The sequence below is a fragment of the Rhipicephalus microplus genome, chromosome 5, assembly GCF_043290135.1.
Source record: "Rhipicephalus microplus isolate Deutch F79 chromosome 5, USDA_Rmic, whole genome shotgun sequence".
NCBI lineage: Eukaryota > Metazoa > Arthropoda > Arachnida > Ixodida > Ixodidae > Rhipicephalus > Rhipicephalus microplus.
In genome coordinates, this window is record NC_134704.1 from 30,810,724 (window position 1) to 30,827,510 (window position 16,787).

General features: G+C 46.5%; 1 protein-coding gene across 1 annotated transcript in view; it reads left to right on the plus strand.

The window, feature by feature from the left end:
* LOC119174775 (SEC14-like protein 2) overlaps nt 1-16,787 on the plus strand; it is a 33,803-nt gene that overhangs the window by 2,064 nt on the left and 14,952 nt on the right. The window contains exons 2-3 of the mRNA XM_037425835.2: nt 11,614-11,683; nt 14,642-14,685. Of these exons, the coding sequence (XP_037281732.2) occupies nt 11,614-11,683; nt 14,642-14,685 (114 nt within the window). The remainder of the gene's footprint in view (nt 1-11,613; nt 11,684-14,641; nt 14,686-16,787) is intronic.

The window sequence follows — 16,787 nt, forward strand, 5'->3', positions numbered from 1 at the left end:
GCCGGTAGCGTTACCCCCGAGTTCGTTTTGTAACCAGAAAGTGATCGCAGAAGTTCACCTGTGAGTATGCGTATGCCGCAGCGAACGAAAAAAAAAACGCTGACCTCAGCATTTATGCATCATGTTTAATTGCATGCCGGCTCCAGTCGATATTGATCGGTGTTACAACGGGACGAGGGCAGCGACCATGGTCGCGGGGATGACCACTCACAGATATTGTGCTCGCGGCAATGTGTCTCGGGAAATGGGGTTATTATTTCGTCAATTTCTTTTATGCGGTATGTCGAAGCGTGGTGCTCCTCATCCATGCAGAAGTTCTTTTGTTCACGTGCCTGTTGTCTTCGTTCGCCGTTCAGTCGAACCTCTCAGATGTGGCCCACTTTCGCCAGACCAAACACTCCTGAATTGTATTGACGAGTAAAGTGATAATGGGTGACGAGCTGAACCGCTAAAGTGATGCGGACTGTATATGGATATCGCACGTGGCGGTGACCAATAAGGTGGTTCTCTAGCCGATGAACAAGCCTGCAATGAACCTTGCTTGGGATGTCTGGAAGTGAGCTCATCTCCGCAGTCCATGGTGCAGCGTTGATAAGAGGGAAATATAGAAGAGGAAGAAAGGAGGAGGCCCCATCCTAAAGTAGAGCACCCGCACCAACAACGGCGTCGAGCCATGTGCCCTGTTAGGACTTTCGGGGTTTGATGGCATCCCACCGCTGCCACCACTGCTATTAATCCGCTGTGTCGCGATGGTAGCGGTAGCTGAGAGCAGCAAGCAGCCGAACGGACGTCGCTGAAGCCTTTGCCCAGAGGCGGAATGGGGAGGCAGTCGTTTTGCAGAACAGGAACGTTTACTACAGCAGCTTATCGTTTGTACAAAGCCGGCCACGTGGGCAGGGGCAAAAATCCCTCATACATCGGGCCGGCACGGTCCGATACCGGTTCCCGGTGCTTGGCGGGGCTGGCGAAGACTTCCGCGGAACTGTACGTAGCTCGCCGCCGTCAGCGTGGATGATGGCACTGGGAAGGTGGGAGACATCGCTGGAACTGTGAGTGGCGTGCCTCCGTTCCTCGGTTTCCGTGGAAAGTGGCGCTGGGAGGGGGGTTGGGGGGGGAGACATTTTTTGGAACTGTGCTTCCGTTTCTGTAGGAAGAAGGGCTCCCACATGAGGATTACGTTTCTGGCACAACAGCCCGCAGGAGTTGCAGAAAAAATCACCGTGATTTGTAGTTACTGCATCTTTAGGCCCCTAAAGCCTAATCTCCAGTACTGGATACCCCTCTACCTCTTTGAAAAACTGGTGGGTGCCTGGCCGCGGTACAAATGCACCAGTACGAGTTTTCCTTTCACCATTTTCTACGCGTTTCATCAAAAAGGCAACCCCTTCGCAGTGCAAGTCTATTATGACTTTCCGACTGCTGCGTCTACGAAAAGTGTCTCCCTTTTCCTTCCCCCCCCCCCTCCCAATCCACGTGATGACTCGTAAGACCTTAGAAGTGCGGCAGCTTGGGCTAGTTGGTATGGCATGACGATAGTTATAGCGCGAGAACAGAACGACGACACAGAGACAAGAAATGTCCTTCTTGTCTCTGTGTCGTCGTTCTGTTCTCGCGCTATAACTATCGTCGTAGGACATATCGTCGTTTTTCCGTTTGCCGGTAGGCGGAACATGTCCTTCCTCCCCGTCATTACCGGAGGGCGAGCTTGCTTTGTAGGGAACGTGGGGCAAGTCATCATATCAAAGACCGTTGCTCCTCCTTCTGACTACCAATCAGGTGTCAGTTGACCACTCTGATACTTTCGTAATGTGTAACTGTTTCCTTTTTAATTTTTTTACTGTTGTGCCTATTTCTCTATTAAACAACCATACATGCATACTACTTAATTCAGTGGTATGGTAAATTTAGAAGAGCTTAAGGACATTTCGTTCACAGGTGCTGGAATCAGTCATGTCGTTCACAAAATGTCCTTGCGTCGCCTCGCATGGCATGGTTCTTCAATAAGAAAAAAAAAAAAGGTACTGCCATGGTTTGCTTGGAAACGCTGTTAGCAACGGCGCAGCCAGACGGCAAAGGCCGATCGTAAAAGCCAATTATAAAAGCACAAATGCCAAGGCTGGCTCCCGCTTTATACAGGTGCCCTAGAGAAGCTGGCCAGCAGAGCAACACCAGGGCTTGCAGAGTGTTCAAAACAGCGCCAAGTTTCCTCCAAAACGGAGAGGAATAACCGCCTTGCTAGTCACTTGTACAGATTTCGACTGCTTACTAGCACGAAGGACTCACTGGTTTCGTTTAACAACCGAGTTTAACGCCCCATGCCGACGGTAGCTTAACATCCCGTTCATATTTCCTGTCGTTAGAAGCATTTTGCATAAACCGCGGCACCTCTATCGAAAGAATCACCTGCGATTGGTTCGTCTATCATATGTTGGTCGTGTGTAACTACAGACATGAACAAAATAGCAGTGCATGGCACTTTAAAGCTACATTTTCGAAATTCAACAATAACTCGCGGTGTTCGCACTGCGTGTCACGGGGTTCTTTTTTTTTTTTGCGTTACGCGCAGACACTACAATCTCCCGATCCAAGTGACGTCACATCCACCGCCGCCGTTCATCGTCACGTGCGCCATGTTGGTTTTTTTTTTACTAGGCTCCCAATGGCTCGACAACTCGTGCTTTCCTTTACTTCCATGTTCCTCTTCCGTGCTGCGATCCAAATAAAAGCAGAGTCAATTTATCAAGTGGTTTGCTAGGCCTCACTGTATGGCTGGAGCCATGCGATCGTCACTTCTCCGCCGCATATATCAGCCCCGGCAAGTGATGCATGCGTCAGAAACGGAAAAGCTGCCGTACAAGCGAGATCCCACATTCGTTTGTCATTCGGCGGGGTCTCATCTAACTTCCGCGCAGTGTGCGTTGCAGCATCTCATCGTCATCTCGTCACCTCCGCAGCAACGCGAATTCTTGCAGCTGATCACCGCAAAAAGGGTGAACGCAATGCGAGAAAAAAACAATGTCAATGGTGATCGAGGAGTAAACGTGAAAGAAGCACGTTAGCGTTGCCCCTAATTACCTGTAATTAGCTTTTATATTACCTCTACGCCCGACATCCCGTGTCATGGTAGCTGAGCGGAGGAAGTGCAAAGCTGTTAAGCTTGAGGGCATGGGTTCAATGCCCGGACAGAGTGGCAGCGTTTAGACGCTAAGCGAAACGCAAAAAATAACCGGTGTACTTAAGTCCATGCTGTACATGCAAGAACCTCAGGCGGTCAAAGCTATTCCGGAGGAGTCCTTATGTGATTCTTAAATAGAAAAGAAGATAAAAGTGAGCCCCGTAACTGTCTGCATCAGAGTGCGACACCTCAACCGTAACTCACAAGGGATGGGGGTAGGGAGGAATTAAAAGGATAGGATTAAAAGTTATACATAGAGAGAGGAAGGAGAGAGCGAGACGTAGGGACAGCGAACGACAGAAAATGACGAAAGTAAAGAGGAGATATACGAAAGATGGACGCAGTTGCAGTCCTCCATTACGGCGTGTCACACAATATCGTGATTTTGCCAAGTAAAACTGCATTGTGTAGTTTTGAAAATTTTGATATCACGTAAACCGCTGTCTGTCAACTTTACAACACTGAACGAAAGCGGTTCTGGAATCTATAAATCTATAAGTGCAGATTCGCGTTGAAATTGAGTCGTTTATTTCTTGTGGTTGTCCACGTATGCTACATCTACTCAGCTTCATTTCGGACGCCGGTGCGGAGGTTTCTACACCGACGCAGTTGGACCCGGGTGTCATGGCGTTTTAGATTCATAACGAGTCGTTTGCAACGGCACAGCGCAATCGTCTCTGGCATGGCCGGGCGCTGTCGAAGACCTATACTGCTGAGTTCATTATTTAAGCTGCTGCACGCCCCCGTACGCACTCGACGGCCAGCCCCGTGTCCTGACTAAATATAGCAGAGCTGCGTGAAGCCAGTCGTATAGAATGTTGAACGAGATCTCTCACGATACACGACTGGTGTTCTTCTTTCGTTCCTGTGAAGGCGCCAGTGTAGTGTCAGCAGCGTTTTATGAAATTATGCTCGGTCTCTAAACTTCCTCGGGGGATACATTGGGGTGGTGACTGCATGGTGGCGTAGCCAGAAACAATTTTTTTTTAGGTAAAACGGGGTTTACGTTTATATACGTTTCTGCTTGCGTTTGTATGCGTTCGTGTACGTATGTGCACATGCAAATTGAAAAGTACCTATAGTGTGTATAATGTTTCGCATACTTTATAGCTTCGGGGTGGACAAGGAAGTTGGAGTGTTAGTGTGGCTTACAGGAGTATGTGGCACAAACCTGACATTCACATAAGCATTCAATGACCAAGAACCAACAGTCATTATTACGTAAAATGTCAGTGCAGTTCAGTTCAAGGTTTTCTTGTTTCCTTTACCGTGCCTTTTCTTTGAACGGTCCGCTTTGAATTTCAATACTAGCCTGCTGATTAGGAGAACGGATAATTCGCAACCTCTAATCCTTCGATTCACGCATAAGTGCTTGCTGAAATATGTTTAGTGTTTGACATTACCACTACTGTGAGTTACTTTAGCCACCATGTGCATGTTTGTTACTGCTTGGCTGAGCGAGCGGGAGTATTTAGTATTGTAGATGAAGCCAGTCCTTCCTAAATAATCTCGCGGAAAAGCAATATTGTAGACGGGGTGAGTGAAAACAATTAATAATAATGACGGAAACGTCGCCAGCTGTTTAAAACACTTCGTCCTCGTCGCAACACATGAGCACTCCGGGATTGTTTTTCTTGGAGTTTTTTTTTTATGAACGTATCAAGGTAATTGCAAAAAAAATTTCTTTTAAACGATCGATGAAATCGTACAAGCGCGCGTGCCCTGGTGCGTGACTTGCTTCGTACGTTGGCACTGAGCCGACTGGCAAGCCTCCAATTTCATCCATGGCCCTTTGGATGATATTCACAATAGCGATATCAGCGCTACTCACTTACATTTACATTTCGTACGCTCAAAAATTACTTTTAACCATTTAGTGACCTCGAAGGCGTTATTATGATGCAGGTTGCATATTTTTACGTAAGTATAATATTTACACCATGTCGAGTGGGAACGTAAACACTGGGAATAATTTGCGAAACGTCGTATACGTTTGCAGGGGAAATGAGAAATAAAGTTGAAAAATAATTTGGCGAAGCTCGTTCTGAGCCGCGTAAGCTCTCAAGCAGCTGGATGACTCTAAAATAAGCTGGACGATTCAAAAGACTAGTCTGGTTTTTTCTAGGCCGTTGCTAGGCTGACGATGGGTTGTTTATATGTCGGTTTTCAGCTCGGAGAGGTTCGAGTCAAGCCATGGGCGTTCACAGACATGTCACGGATGTCCAAAATATGGAGATCGAGAGAAAGAGAGAACAAAATGAGAGAAAAGCAGGGAGGTTAAGCAGAAATTGAAGCATCCGGTTTGCTACCCTGCACTAAGGGAAGGGAGAATGGGGAAGAAAGATGAGACCGAAACTCGCGCTGAAGCCAGGCTTTCGCACCGCTCTCAGACCTGCGGAAATGTCGCCGTTGCCACTCGTAGCCCTTTCATCGCTTGCGGGTCTTCTCGCAGACGCTGTAGCCTTTCCCGTTTCCTATAGCATTGTCTCGTTGCACGTATACTCGGGGCCTGCGGCTCACGGACGTCGCTCCGCTGCAATTTCTTAATTGGGCAAACTGCATTTGCCTTCTCCGCTTTTAGTGGATGACTTCGGGAGTAAGGGGGTTTACCCAGTTACTGTGGCACGTACTCGTTCAAGCTGATAATATAGTTTTCGCGCAGGCCACGTGCATAAATTACGGCTAACTTATACAACTTCGCTGTTAAAAATAAGACCTCCACATTCTCAATCTTCCCGTCATCTATAACGTAAAAAGAAAAATAGGTATACCTGTTTCAAGAAAACAACAGCTGTTCCTTCTTTAACTTAGTGCGAACATAATTATATATTAAAAAAGTGGTAACTTGCAAAGATATGGAATACTGAAATGTATACTGTACACTGTAGAAGAGGAAGTAACGTTTACTTTTTGCACTAGTTGATGTTGTTAACGCGGCACACCATTTTAAATGACATTCATCCCAGTGCGTCAATAAAGTAATTCAATCGTTTTCTCGCTTTCTTCCCTTTGTTTCACCCTATTTTCCTCTTTCTTTTTCTTCCTTTCCCTTTCTACCTATCTGTCCTCGTTTTCCCGCTCACGAGAGTTATTGCCTCCCAAGCCGGACGATTCGGCGCATGTCTTCTGGGAGCGAAGCAGGAAATGAATACAAAGAGGGTGCGTGCTAGTTCATTTTGATGATAACGTTTGTTCGCGACCATTGGAGTTTGGACGGGCGCAAATACTCTGCTGTTGATAAAGGAGTTGCAGTGCAATCTCATATGCTCTTAGTGACAAAAAATTGAAAAATATGACAATGACCCCATTTAGCCCTCCGCAAGATAAACAAGTGTAGATTCAGATAATTATTACTAAAAAGATGTCCCGGGGGGCAACTATATAAAGCATGATGACCGAAGATGTTTTGAAGGCAAGCTCGTTGTTGGGAATCCAGCTTGAATAAACACAGTGCTGCTGAAACACGAAGCAGGAAAGAGCGCACGATGACAGCGCTCCGATAGCATACTGTCTGTTGTTTTCGCGTGCGCGTTTTACAACCGCAGAGGTGCGGAATTTTGCATGAGTCGCTCACCTGTCGCTGTCCCTAATACGTGGAAAAGAAGGCGAGGTTTTAGCAGACACGAATAACAGAATCCTATCTTCCTGTAGAGTAGCTAAACATCGTGAACAAGCACACACTGCTCGGAAATACATACACGGATGATCTGTGCGTTTACTTTCACTCGCGCAAGTAAGCTGATTGTTACTTATCTCCTGTAACACAAGGAAACTACCCTGCAAGCGAGATTAATCATCTACAAGCGCTCTGGTATCGTATTCAAGGTTAAATACACAAGGCAGGCATAATAAAGCAAGCAGCAAGTAAACAGACGTAGTGTGTGTTTATGAAGGGGGAGAGAGAAAGGTAAGAGTGTAACACAGCTCGCTGACCCCTATGCAATATGCAGCAAAAAAACAAAGAGAGACACGCGAAGAGAACGCGTCTCTGTGATAAAGTAACGTGAATGCGGCGTGACTAATCCAGTGTTTTTACATAAAAACAACAGTACACGACGTGGTTAAAGAAGTACACGATGTGGTTAAATATGGAACTGCATGTTTCGCTGACATGACAGTACGACACGGCATCAAGCTATCAAATCGTATCTATTGAAATATACGATCATGCGACAAAATAATGTGATTTCTACATCCGACAAGGAAATCCAGGCTGCGAATCTGATGGCGCTATCTGAAGACACCGTCTGGATCGTGCTGGTAGGTGACGTCTACCCATTAAGAAACTCAAATTTAGAGCCAGTCAGTGCTCGGATGTTTGCGATGTGGAACTGGACAGTCGGGTTTACGTCTGAATAAGTATACGGCTTCGCTAACTAGCAGAAATAAACGCTGAGAGAGAGGGTGAGTTGGCGAATAGCCAGAACCGCGTGTTTTACTTCTCATTTTCTCTCTGGTCGAGGACCTCTTTAGGCGTCGTTTAACACAGTATATCACGCAGGAAAACAGGCTAATCCTACATTGCGATTGATATGCTGTGAAAGATGTGATGCCCACCCACGAGGTTGTCGCTTCGTATCACCATTGTTCTACATACCCTCGCATAATCGATGATTCAAGACGTCCTGATTATATAGAGAAAAAGAGGAAAAAATTATTGAGCACACACGGATGGGTCGATTTATGGTAATGTTCTACATATAGATCGCTATACTCTGCCTATACATGAACCCGCCATAAAAACATTGACTGTACCCATAGATCGACAGAAATGTGTAAAGTTCACTGGGACTCACACAAGAAATACATCCTGAGCTCACTCTGGATCAGCGTCACCAAAGTTTTTTTTTTTTCAATCTGATCTTCAAGATCTGAATGGAGTATTTGAATAATGTTTACTATACCATCTATGCCATACCAGGCTCATTCGTACTCAGACTCACTAAAATTTTACCTAACCGGACTTACTCGTATATACTCAAACTCACCAGGACATTTCTCACCTGGACTCAATCAGACTCACGGCTCGATCAAAGTGAGTCTGACTCGTCTCATGACTGATTTTGCCGAGATATGGCTGCACTTAGCCCGCCGCAGTTACAGCTTCGCTGGCTTCAATGTTTACAGTAATGCAAGAGCTTCGCATTTATTGCTTGACTATACGGGGCATTTGGCATAACGGACGGAAAACGTCAGCACCAGCGGGTAGGGGGGGGGGGGGGGGGCTCAACGAAAGAGACATTCCGTCACGTGGTGTTATGAAGTGGCAGGTGCGTACAGTCGGCATCACACGCATCTCTGCCCCAGAAAAACTGTGTTTCGAGCTACTAAGTGAGTGCTCGGCCTGCACGTAATTCCCGCATTCACCGAGGAACAAAAAACAAAGGGAAACCGCTTCATCATACTCAAGCAGGCACGTCCTACGTATACGTGTGCTTAGAGCGTGTTACGGCCACGAGGAAAAACGAAGGCTCCGCCACCTTTCCATTGTCTAGCTTTGCGGTTTGAGAGGCGTTATACTGGCGCGCTTGGGGAGCTTAACGCTAGCGTGTGTGCGTCACGAACAGTGGACTGCAAGAAACCAACGCTGAGTCATAATGTGTCTTTACGCCGCCAAGGTCGATACTCACGTACCCAAGAAGAGCAGCCGAGGTGACTACGATCTGGAGTTTATTTAAAGCGCGGCGGAAAGTGAGTGAGTGAATTAGTGAGCGAGCGAGCGAGTGAAACCTTGATGGTTTAAAAGGGGGGAAGACAGAGAGGAAGATTTCGACAATTTGGAAGAGTGACAACTCGTAGGGAATCCTGGCGCATTTTGCGTGTATCGCGACAGCCTTTCTTCCCCAGAAAAGCGGTATTAAGCACTTATTTCTGAGCGCCCGCTCAATATTTCAGTCTCGGAAACGTCAATCAGAGAAAAAATTAATTCTACTGGTAGATTGGCTGCTTAACCGAAAGCATGAACAGACACGCTACAGATCAGTCAGTCAGTCAGTCAGATCAGTCAGTTCTGGTAGTCAAGTTTTTTTTAGCACTCCGTTTGTATTCAACATTCGCGGACGAAAAGGAAGCGTTGGTTATTTTTAACGACCGCTTAACATTTTCATTTCTTTACTAGTTTGTTAATGCACCGTTGCTGATGTTGAAGCAGTGTTGCGTGTTACGGGTATTTTTTTTCTTTTTGTTTAAAGTTCGTCAAGTGCTTTATATTGTTCACTTTGACAAACGGGGATCATATTTGCCGGTGAAATACAGATTGAAGCGATTCATGTGGTGTAACACTTCTCAGGAGAGACGAGTATACTATAGCAAAGCAGTGACGGAGTTGTCAAGGCCTGTGAAAGTACACTATACAAACACACACATACACACACACACACACACACACACACACACACACACACACACACACACGCGCGCACGCACGCACGCACACACACGCACACACACACACACACACACACACACACACACACACACACACACACACACACACACACACACACACACACACACACACACACACACACACACACACACACTCAAGACTGTTTCCTGCTTCTTGGTGTATTTCTGCGGCTGTCCTACCTGTTGCAGCTTAACAGTTATCAATGGTGCGAATCACTGGCCGATGGGCATGCCCCTTCACCTATAGAACGAACGCATGAACTATTGAATGAATAGGCACAGCTAAGACTTACGCTATAGACCGTCTGCGTTCCGCAGCAACGCACAGTATACTGTTGTTAGGACCACTCACTGCTGTTTAATTTCGTTCGTCCCACTAACCGTTCAAGTCAACAAAAGCGTATTGAATACGCCATCATAGCACCGTACCTAAAGTGTTGCGCTGCTAATCTTAGAGATGCCAGTTAGATTCTTAGGCACGGCGTTTACATGACGTTAAATATGAACACTCGTGTACACTCAGATCAAGGTGCACGGGAAACAACAACGCAAAGAAAAAAAAAAGGCAGATCCCACGTACAGTGGGAATCGATGATATACAAAGCACGAATGAGGAAGGTTGATATGTCACTTTAAAATCAGCACAGCATTACGGGGTGGACGTAAAATATGCCATACACCACTTACATGTTATGGTTATCATGTTTGCCCCTGGCATTTGTGTCCGTCCTCTATTCACGTCACGTAGTACCAAATTTGGTACATGTGACGCTCGAGAAACAGCTGCGAGCGAGCTGCGAGCGTGGTATGTAGTCATGTTTAACTTGACACGCACATCATGGTTATCTCGTTTGGACGTGTCATTTACCTTCATCGTCTATGCATGTATACAGGACGCCTGCGTTTGTAAAGTATGCAAGCTACTTTCACTGCATTTCCAAGCAGAGGAACCTATGTTCGCTGCATTCCCAAGCACACACGTGGCTGTGTCGTATATAGAACACCCGCTTGCCACTTAAACCACACACGTTTGATCCTCTCTCAGACCTAGAACTGTTTTAATATTTGTTTTTATTGTATATTTTTCGATTTTTTGGTCAGACACAAGATGATTATTTTTCGCTCACAACCAACGACGCCGATGCGAACACCATCACTTCTGCGAAACGAGTTCTTTAACGCCATCGCGTTATAAACTGATGGCCGAAATCAGCCTGGAGTTCACTCTGTGCCACATAGTTATATTGCGGTTTCAGCCCGTGATACGCTATAATAATAGCTACGGTCGTTAACTATAAAGTAATCCATCAACCACTGATTTGATTTGTGGGGTTTGACGTCCCAAAAACCACCATATGATTATGAGATACGCCGTAGTAGACGGCTCCGGAAATTTCGACCACCTGGGTTTCTTTAGCGTGCGCCCAAATCTGAGCACACGGGCCTACAACATTTCCGCCTCCATCGGAAATGCAGCCGCCGCAGCCGGGATTCGATTCCGCGACCTGCGGGTCAGCAGCCGAGTACCTTAACCACTAGACCACCGCGGGGGGGGCAATCCGTCAACTACTAGTGCTGTCAAATATTCTCATGGTGAATTACTCGAGCTGCTCCCACAATCAACGTAATGAATTCTCGTCCAATACAACGCACCCAGACGCGGTGAAGGATAGGCATCGGCCGCTGTGCATTTCGCAGCTGAAAGTGGGGCGCGCGCACGTCAGTGCTGAGTGTTCTCGAGAGAGCGTACTTGGTTATGGTTTAGCGGTTGAAAGATAGTCAGCGAGTACCTGCGAACAGCTTCGACCTTGGCTTCCTTTGATACACCACAGCACCGTTCGCGGTGTATCAAAGGAAGTCAAGGTCGAAGCTGTTCGCAGGTACTTGCTGACCTCGGTAAACAGCGCTCATAAACTATGCGACATTAAGCGAGAGAATGAAAATACGTGATTGAGTGAAGTACTTCTATACCTTATTAGCCACAATAACTGGGAGCACACGGGCTGATAATTCTTGTAATCCTCTTGCAGTTCCGGAAAAGAGTGTCCGATGTCACCAAGCCGGAACACACGGATCACTTCCTACTCAGGTGGCTGCGAGGTGGGTGCACCGCGTCAGCAGTGGAACGAACGTCACGCCTCTCTCCAAATCTCCAAAGTGACTGCCACGAGTGCACGCACGCACGCACGCACGCACGCACGCACGCACACACACACACACACACACACACACACACACACACACACACACACACACACACACACACACACACACACACACACACACACACACAATTTGGTTGTCTCCTCGCTCTGCTAGTTGATGGTGATGAATCAGCAAGGCCGACAGGCTTTTTCTTTTTTCATTGTTGACGCTCACAGCTAGTTCAATAACCATGCAAGTGGTAGCCTGGCAGTCTATAACTAAAGAATCAACACGCACAGCTCGTCCATACCACACGTAGTGCGTTAGTGGACTACTTGGTTGGTTCGAGCGCTTGCAACAGCTGCCTGGCAAACGCCTGGGAAACAATATTTTTCGAGTTATGAAGTCTTGGGTAAAGCATGCAGAGTATTAGGCGGAAATCATTAGTCAGTAACTGCAGTTTCTATAGTCATTTAGTGTACGCGCCTTGGCGGCCTTGTGGTGCGTCGTACATTTCTACAAAAAAGATATCTCTAATAACGACATGAAGCGAAAGACGCTAAACTCTCAAGTGGCGCTGGGCTGGCTGTTCTTTCCATGCTCCGCTTGCCATGCCACATGCATGTGAAGAAAGAAACAAAACAAAAAACAGGGTTCTTTATACATTCGCTTAAAACGGCTCGCATAGGTACCATCCATACTGTGCGGCAATTTTACACTGTACTTTTTTTTTTTACGCTCGAGCAGAACGCCGCTCGGAATTTCGCTTCACTATTGCTCACCGCATGTCTTTACAAGGTCACGCTCAGGATATCTGCATGATGAGTGACACAAGGCTTTCCTCTTACAAACAAATGCTGTAGTAACTTGGTGATGGAAAACTTCGGTACACTATGCGCCCGCGCTGATATTAGAACAAAAGCTGATTGTAAGAGACACCTTGCTCCCAGGTGTTTAGCATTCCATCCTATATGCTGGGATTCGAAATGCAAAAACTAAACCGCAATAACTAACTATATGTCTCGTGCTGTGCATCAAAATGAATTCAAGGGGACATCAGTTAACCGCACAGTTTAGAACTCGAACAATTAAATGAACGAAAGATCCGGCAAAGCGGTTCCTAACATAACTAACGTTTAAAGAAACACGTCAACTACATTTGTGTACGTACACACGTTGTCTGCGGTAAGCCAGTGAATACATCTGCGTCGGAAATGGGACCACGTCTCAACGCGATAGCCGAAGAAAGACGAGGCCCTCGAGGAGCGAATGAAGTCGATGCCCGCGCGTAAGTTGTCTTATCTTCAGCCGAGAATAGCCCGAGGAAGCGTGGCCAAAACACGCTGGGCCCGTTCACACTAAGAAAAGAAAGTAATAAGTATTATCTGGGGTGTAACGTCCCAAAACAACGATATGATTAGTAGGGACGCCGCAGTGAAGGGCTCCGGAAATTGGGTCCATCTGGTGTTCTTTAACGGGCACTGATATGGCGCAGTACACGGGACTCTGCCATTTCGCCCTTGCGGAAATGCGATCGCCACGGCCGGGATCGAACCAGCGACCTTCGTGTCAGCATCCGAGCGTTTTTATCTACCACAGTAGACCTTTTTCCGAAGAGAAGATACTTGGTTCATGGCTCTACGCGTCGCAGGCCAGCAAAGCGACGCGGGCATTGCTAAGTTTTCTAAAGACGACCGGACTACGCGACCGCTTATAAGCGTGCAATAGACAAGGTCACATCTACACTCACGTTGCCCTTCACTTCTCTCTCTCTTCTCCTTTAATCCCCTCACCCCTTCCCCCAGTGCAGGGTAGCAAACCGGACGTGCGTCTGGTTGACCTCCCTGCCTTTCATTTCTTCCCTTCCTCCTCTTCCTTCTCCCCCTCCTTATCTACCACGGCAGATAATAAAAGAAAGTGGCCTATACCGTTCCCAGTTGCGAGTAAAGGTGACGCCGGCGGACCTGTTGCACTGGACGACAAGCGTACTTAGAAAAACACTTTCTTCGAAGTTCTGGCATATTTATGGATATAGTTAGCATATTTATGCCCAAGTGCATACTTATTTTCTGGATACAACTACACCTATACTCCCACATGTATACGTCAATTAAGGCAGCAGCTAGCACAGGACCGGTTCAACTGGCGGAACATGGGAGAGGCCTTTCAGGACTATTCAGGACATAATTTCATCCAAGATGCCTATTTCAGCTGGTGAATTCAATACGACTCAGCGATGGAGCCTTCCTGGTTTTCTTGCATCATAAAGGATTACATACATTTAAATGTTCTTTTGGCCTTAGTGCCTTAAGGTCAAAAGGCCTTAAAACACAAAGCAGGGAGGCATTGCTTCCCTGCTATCAAAAGATATAGAACAATGGTATATAAGCTTATGTGAACACCAGATGAATAAAAAAAAAGGCGGGCTAGTGATTTCTTCCGGAGGAGTGCACCAAGGTCACTCGATCGAAGAGTACATGAATAGAAATTAAATAATGAGAAAATAAAAGTGAAGTGCTAGATGTACATAGCCTACGACCCCAAAAAGTGCATCCTCTTTAGAATGAAAACAAATTACAGAATGAAGCTAAAGCAAAGCTTAAGCAGACATAACGATAGGTGTAGCACGAGAAAAGAACGACGACAAAGAGACAAGAATGACCTTGTGTCCTTCTTATCTCTTTGTCGTCGTTCTGTTCTCGCGCTACAACTATCGTCATATCATACCGACTAGCCCAAGCTGCCACACTTAAGCAGACGTCAAATCTTAGCGAGGAGTTGCCACACAAGTACTTGACTGTGAAGACGTATAACCTTCGGACGCGTAGATGTAACCCTACAAACGCAGAACTGCTGTCACTAGAGTGTATGGAGGGAAAAGTGACTTCATCATGAATTGGGTTCTTTTTGCAGCGCGGGAGTTCGATGAAGTCAAGGCGGAACACATGCTTCGTGAGGTGAGTATTACATGTTCCTAAGGGGGCGCTCAGCGAACATTCCTCGTTAGCCGAGCTATAGCAATTACGCCAGCTCGAGCTTGCCGGGGTGGATGTTGGCGTCGGTTAGACTTTCGGCATAAATCTGTTCTTATGTGGTGCGGCTGTTTTAGAAGTTGCAGGAATATCAGCCCCTACTTTGGTAAAAAAAAAATTGCAGCATATCCGCGGAGTGAATGATGATTGGTGGGGCGAAGCGTTCGTCAGGCCGTCCGTGCTTCCGCCCGTCCATTCGTTCTAGCTTGCGTCCGTCCGTGCGCCCATCCATCCGCGATATCATCGGTGTGTCCGTCCGTACGTCCGTTCTTCCGCCCGACCGTTCGTTTGTCTGTCTGTCCATCCGTCTATCTAGTGGACACTCCAACTACCTCCATCTCACATCTTTTCATCATGTATTCATCATGTACAAATACCGCCGTCCAGCGGGCATTCTAAGGACCGCTCTTTTGGGTATGTGCTACCTACCGGTGGTTACGCACAACAACAAGGGACGCACAAGCCAAGCCATAAGGAGCTTCGCCTCTAAAAAAAAAAAATGAGAGAGACAGAGAAAATAAAAGAACGTGAGGAGAACTAGTATATTTGCCGAGAAATGAATATGTTCAGTTTGTGTGCGTGAGCGCGATATACGGTTAATCATGGATTATAGGACACCTGCTTCGAGTTCATGTTTTTGCCAATCCGTTGGCGTTCTTAATAAACAAAACAAAAAAAAAAAACGTTCTGGACACTATGTTGAGACACTATGTTGGACACTATGTTGAAGTGTCGATAACAAAACTTGCGCTGAGGTTGACGAAGATTCGACGAGTATGGTCGATTACGCTTAAATCACAAGGCGTGCTACGGGCGGGGCGGAAAATTTATGAACTTCTACAGCCCAACTATTATGGTGCAGGTTCGCCTATAAAATTATTATCTTCATAAAACGTCCTGCACTCATTCACGGCCAGAGCACGCGATATAGATGGTTAATAAGAGAAGCCTAAACGTGGGGCCCGTAGTCACCGTTTACCACTCGTGTTTTCCCTTAATTTTCAGTGAACCAATGCAGTCAGATGTGACAATTGCTCAGTTTTCGTAAAACATACGCGCTATATAGAGGGCAAGCATAACCGCGTTTTGTATAGAAAAAAAAAAACAAGAGGGAAAAAGAGACAAGCTTGAGCATAGGTGCGCGCATTAAGGGCGGGGGGCAAAAGTTCATCGCAATGCGCCCCCCTTTCTGGTAATATGTCCATGTATAGGGCTAAATTTGCACCCCCCCCCCCCCAATCCGAGTCGCAGTGGCCCTGTTTCTTATGTCAATGTATGGGGCTGCAATTGACCACCGAAGTAACCACACCCCCCTTGCCGTCCCGCCGCCCATAAGCACGCCTATGGGCGGTAGCCTGACAGCCCAGCCGATTACTTGCCCAGCATTAGGATATTCAATGGACTATATCAGCATATCTGCTGTGACCCAGCATTGCCCGACGGAGTGGAAACTGTGCCAATATATTAAAAAAAAATATGTTGCTAATTTACAGCTCTAGCCTTGCAGTTTCGTCTGTTGGCTCATCGACATTTAGATGCACAACCCGAACAGGTCTGGCACGCTTTCAAAATTCCATTTCTTAATATTTACACCCGACAGGAAAATTATAGCCTGGTACTGCAACGACGTTTATAAGCCTACGTATTGTCCTTGCTCAGTAGCAGCACCCTATGAATGTGCAACAGCCACGAAAGCAGGTTTTATGCCGCCACAAGGAAGTGAAACAAGCTCTTGCTTGCTTCATGAATGTTGTTTAAAGGCAAAAATTTTCAGCTACGCAGAGCCAGCCAGGTAAAATAAATAGCTTGCATATTGTAAAGCATAGTTCTTTATCTAATATAGTTTGTTAATTTACCAATAATTCTTCACGTGATAATTGGTTTGGTAACACACGTCATTACTATAAACATTGAAACGACCACGAAAAGTCACCGAATTCCCCCCCCCCCCCACCTTTTCTGCCACCCCCACACAAAAAAATAATAGCTTCAATAGTACTTTAATGTTGTGACTTGCACTACGCAAA